At 30.0% G+C, this 6,000-nt stretch overlaps 1 protein-coding gene across 1 annotated transcript; it reads left to right on the plus strand.

The window, feature by feature from the left end:
- The first annotated feature begins 4,128 nt into the window (after positions 1–4,128).
- LOC106370203 (ethylene-responsive transcription factor 13) lies at positions 4,129–5,187 on the plus strand. The gene has a single exon (XM_013810257.3). It carries the CDS (start codon positions 4,305–4,307, stop codon positions 5,016–5,018), a length of 714 nt encoding a protein of 237 aa, XP_013665711.1. The 5' UTR covers positions 4,129–4,304; the 3' UTR covers positions 5,019–5,187.
- The last annotated feature ends 813 nt before the right edge of the window (positions 5,188–6,000 follow it).

Below are 6,000 nucleotides of genomic sequence, written 5' to 3' on the forward strand. Positions count from 1 at the left end.
TCATTGTGGGATTAATAGTTTTAGTAATTTATAATTAAAAAAAAATAAGTTGTCAATGATCGTTCAAAACTTTTATCAAAAAAATTGTTCAAAGTAAAATTTGAAACTAAAATATTGTATTTTATATGGTTTATAGTTTAATTTAAAACAATATATATATTAATCTTAATAATTAATTAAATTAGACTTTTTACTTATATAATTTTTGTAATCATTTGTATTTTTTCATAACAAAAATTTTAAACCGTGGATCATAAAATTTGAATGCGAGACTTTTAACAGTTTTAGTAATTTATAGCCGTTTGTAAAAATTCAAAATATAACATATACATAAAAATCTAAATTTTTATTATATGGTTATTGTGGTTGTTTAATTTATTTAATAGTTTAAAATTAAACAAATATGATAGAAGATACACTATTTTTTATCAAATCTTTATTATTCAAAATCATTAATTCTCATATATACTTTAGCCACATTAGGCAATTCCGTAAATTTTATTTAAAGAAATAATAAAGTACATTAATGATGAATTTATTGTTAGTTTAATAAAAGGCTTATTATATAATTAGATGGACCAACATATTTCTCTAATGATTCTAAAAATCATTCTAGTGATGACATGTGGCTACAAAAAGAAGTTGTAATGCTTTTCAAATAATATATAGGGGATACGAATCACTAATGGTATTTTTTTGTCTGAAGCTTCTTTTATTCAATAAAATCTATCAAAAACGATAATAGAAGAATTGATAGAATATATCTGCATTAAAAAAACAAAACAAAACTCTTGAAAACACATAAACCATTAGAAAATATACAACTTCACCAGAAATCAATGATAAACTTCACACCAAAAGTTGTCAAAAAAAAAAAAACTTCACACCGAAATTAGGTTAGGTTTTCCAAATACATTAATACTAGAATGATTTTGTTTCACGGTTTTTAATAATTAAAATGGTATCCCACATCACAACGGCTTCATTCAGTCACGTTAATTAAAAAAAAATTCACATAAAAATAAATCCCTTTTTTTATTAAACATGTTTGGACTTGAATAAAGTTTTCTCCATAATCTATGATATCTATCGAACAACATGCGATAACGGATATAACCATTAAAATCATAATCTATGATATTCAACTATGTTCTTTTTTAATCAAGTTTGGGGTCGAAAGGACTCAATTCTAAACATATTTTCACACATATTAATAGATTGTTTTGTGTTGTTTTTATGATGTGACCCTTTCCTGTCCCGAGCAGCGATGTGGAGTGAACTGTTGTCTCGCCTCGTAACTCATAAGACTCCAAATTGTCTATAACTCCATGTTGTTGCGTTAAACGTTGGTCCCATTCTACTCTCCTTGATCTGGATTGAACAGAAATTTTAACGGGCTTTTCATGAGGGGTATCAATTGATGGGCCTTTGGCCCATTATTGAAGCACAATTTAGATAACAGAATCTATCATGTCGGTCAGCTTCCTACCAATGTTTTTAACTGTTTTTTATTAGGTAAAACACTAAAGAAAACTCAAGTAGAAGTTATTTAAATGCTTTTCTTTTGTTTGTATAGAGATGGTACAACGAATAGGGTGAGTAAAGCACAAGTCGCACTTACCAAAACGTGTCTTTGACCTACGATTACGACATCTCCTTTCCATGTCAGAATTTTAATATTAGTATTCTACAACGTTTGTTGGCACGTGAAAATTGTGTTGTTCTTTATAGTTTATCTCTCTTTTGAAAACGATCTAATCTATTAAAATAGAAGTACAAAATTAGATTACACCTTAATTTTCCACTATATTTACAATGACATGCCATTAAAGTTATTAATTAACCTACTTTTTAGGATCTTTGTTTTTTCTCTTCAATTAATGCATTTTCAAAATCAAATTTTACCTAAAAAATCATGGCAACAATAATTAATAAACATAGCTTTTAATATTCTTTGTATTTCTTATTTAATATGTGTGTTTTAAAATAATTAATTCCATATACACATTTCGTAATTAAATACATACTTTATATGGTAATTATTTTACTAATTCCATATATACATAATAATTAATTCCATATTAACTAACCTATATCTAACTTTAAATAGTTAGTGGAAAATATTGTTTTAATATAATCATATTTTATTATTTATAAGTAATAACTAAAACAAAAGTTACAAAAAATATTTATATAATATATAGATTAATGTATAAATATATTATGTTACATATATTTTCATATAAATAATAGTCCAATGTAAATTCAGTATGATAAATGTTAAAAAGTAGAAAATATATAAGACCATATATATTAAACAGTATATACAACCATTTAGTTATGCATTATCACAAAATTTTGATCCATAAAAATAAAAATATATTTGTGTGGATATACAGATCATATTTTAAAAATATGGATGATACAATTGATGGTTTACAAGATAAAAAAAAAATTACTCAATATAAACTATAAAATTATTGTGTTTAGAAATGTTATATTAAACCATTATTTAAACGGGTAAATTTTAAAATATATTATTACTTATAAAAAATAAAAATACACATCAGCGTTGGTGCGCAGATCAAGCTCAGCTCTGGTAAATATTAAAACCCGGGGAGCTTATGCTTTATTGATTCACATAATTAATTACAAAATAAATTCTATACCTGAGAAAATCTTGAATAGACCTGTCGTTGTTTTAACGTATCTTAGTTAGTTTCTATTACTTTTGTTGACTTCCACTATTGTGTTGCGCGTTGCAAGTATTTCTAATATATAATAAGCTTTTTTCTAATATGTAATGTTGAATATTCAAAAGGTTAAGATTTGATATTGACAAGTTAAAAAGATGATCGACTAAAAATTACTATTTAATTTATATTCAAGTAAACCACTGTTTCATTTACATTCTTTTTTTTATCAACTTTCATTTACATTCCTGTTGGGATTTATTAAATCTATGTCTAACTCTCTATTGTTTGATTAATATAATATTGTCCACTTTGTATTCTAGACAAGCCCGTATAGATTTACTTTTGGTTTTCTTCCCAAAAATCATTATACAAGCTAGACATCTCTTTATATATTAGACTTTTGTCTAATTTCCAATATTGTACTTTGTTTTATATCTCACATTCTCCCTCTCAAACTAATAACCACACTCATCTCGTGTGTTTCTTTCTTTTGAGAATGCGCCTCCCACAACATCTCGGTCCTTTGAGAATGTCATTACATGTTCCGTGATCTTGACTTATTTTTGCTACAGACCTTGTCTTCTACCTTGAAAGGTCTCTATTCCTACTCGAAGGTTATAGGTTCCATGATCTTGACTTATTTCTGTCACATACCTTTTCTTCCACCTTGAAAGGTCTCTTACTTGAAAGTTATTGTGGTTTTCTTGCAGATCTTCGTCAAACCTGGTGCTCTGATACCAATGTTCGAATTTATTAAATCCATATCCAATATATATTGTTTGATTAGTACGATATTGTCCACTTTGGGCTTTAGACAAGTCGGCATGGATTTGGATAGAACATTTCAATGAGATAGTGCTTTTTCTTTTGTTTCTTTCCCAAAATGCCTCGTACTAATTAGAGTTGGACATCTCTTTATATATTAGATTTTCTTTTGTTTAATGTCCAATGTAGTACTTTGTTTGATATCTCACAATTTCAAGATACGAATGAATTTAAATTTTAGTTTTTATTTAATTACAGAAGTAGAACGATTCTAGAAGGAAAACGATAAAGGATAAAATATTCAAAAAAAAAAGATAAATGATAAAAAAGAGAAATAACACTTTTACACAAAACCAATTTCTTACAATTTTCGAATATGTGTTATAGTTTATCGTTTTGTTACAATTCGGGATCCTAGTAATCAATGAACACGAGTATTAAACAAACAAACAGAAATCCACGAGCAAGATGATCGTTATAAAAATGATTATTAATACAAAAAGAAAAGAAAAAGTGTTGAAAAAGACAAAGACTAAAAGTAAAAACAAAATCAATAACTAAATATTCTGTCACGTTCTATTTTAAACAACGAGGGAAAAAAACGAAGCTTCTGAGAGCGTAAACCTCTCTCTATATCCCAAAGGTACGACGTCGTATCAAACTCAAAGAACCTTCCATGGACCTTCTCAGACTCTCATAGATCCGACCTTTATAAATCTTCTCCGCAAGTGTGCTTTCCACTTCATTCTTCAGCAGCTTTCACTCTCTAAAACCTTCTCTCTGATTCAGAAGCACTCAACTCCATTAATTAAGAGATCAAGACTAAATCATCATTATTATCAAATGTCAGGTTTTGATTACAACGACTTAACAAACTCAGCTGATTCCGTTACTAACGGCGTTAACCCGCCCGTTTTCTACCGGAACCCGAGTTTCAGCAACGTCATCTTAAACGACAGCTGGAGCGATCTGCCGTTGAGCGTCGACGATTCGCAGGACATGGCTATCTACAACACTCTCCGCGACGCCTTCAGCTCCGGCTGGACCCCCGCCGTCCCTCCCCCGGTGGTTGCGGAGGAAGTGAAACCAACGACGGCGACGGCAACGGCGACTGCGGCGGCGAGCGGATCGCGACCGGCGCCGAGGCAGAAGGGAATGCAGTACAGGGGAGTGAGGAGGAGGCCGTGGGGGAAGTTCGCGGCGGAGATAAGGGATCCGAAGAAGAACGGAGCTAGAGTCTGGCTCGGGACCTACGAGACGCCGGAGGACGCGGCGGTGGCTTACGACCGAGCGGCGTTTCAGCTCAAGGGATCGAAAGCTAAGCTGAACTTTCCGCATTTGATCGGGACTTGCGAGTACGAGCCGGTTAGGATCAGGCCTCGCCGCCGCTCGCCGGAGCCGTCTGTCTCGGATTACTCGTCGCCGGAGCAGAAGAGTGTGGGACACGTGGAGGAAGGGGAGTCTAGCTTCGTTGTACCTGAGTTGGGCTTCACGGTGGATCAGTTGTACTCGGATGGTGGTTATTTAATGGACCAGTCGGGATATTCGTATTTCTGATAATTGTTTAATGATTTTAATTAAATAAAAGATTATCACTGAGTAAAAATTCATTTGTGTGTAAGAGTCTAATTTATTGGTCGATTATACGATCAAGAGAGGTTTTGATCATATGTATTATATGCAATGTGATGGAAAATCAATATGGACCTTTTTTTCCTTTTCCTAATTAGTAGTTTCAATTGAATACTCATATTTATATTTATATTTATATTTGGTTCAAATAATTTTTTAAGGAAATTATAATTTTACCTCAAATTTGATATCATTTTCAAATTTACCTTTAAATGATATAATTCAAGTTTATTATGGACAACAAATTATTTATAAATATTAACACACTAAATCACAATGTTATGATATTTTTGATTAAATATATTTTTGAAAAACAATATCCAATTATTCCAAACAATTTCTCATTTTTAATATTGATTTAATTAGTAATATATTATATTAAAACTGAAGTACATAATAATATTTTTCTATTTTTAAGTAGGTTTTTACAAATTTTTATTCTTTTTAACTAATTCTAACCAGTTCATTTATTGTTTTCATTTAAGTGGTTTATTATATCTTTTACATTCTTTTTCACTCTTACAAACTATTTCATTAATTGTATTTACCATAGCATTTCGATGTCATTTGTTTTACGTATTAACCATAATAATTTCACGTGTTTAAACGAAATTGTTCTATTAGAGACAAAAATTCAAACTGGTTAACAAAATTTTATTTATTTATTTATTTACATAATCAGCTAGACATGGACATTCAATTATACGTTCAGATACAGATCGGTTTTTACGAGTATCAAATTTTTGGATTTTAAAATTAAACTATGTTCAAATTTTATAAATTTTCGGACCGGATTCAAGTTGGATTCTTCCGGTCCGGGTAAGTTTGCAGGGACTTAAAAATATCTAGATGATCTATATGTTTAAAAATGTCACTAAACAATTTATAAAAAAAGAAGTAAAAATCA

The sequence above is a fragment of the Brassica napus genome, chromosome C4 (genome assembly GCF_020379485.1).
Source record: "Brassica napus cultivar Da-Ae chromosome C4, Da-Ae, whole genome shotgun sequence".
NCBI classification, from domain to species: Eukaryota; Viridiplantae; Streptophyta; class Magnoliopsida; order Brassicales; family Brassicaceae; genus Brassica; species Brassica napus.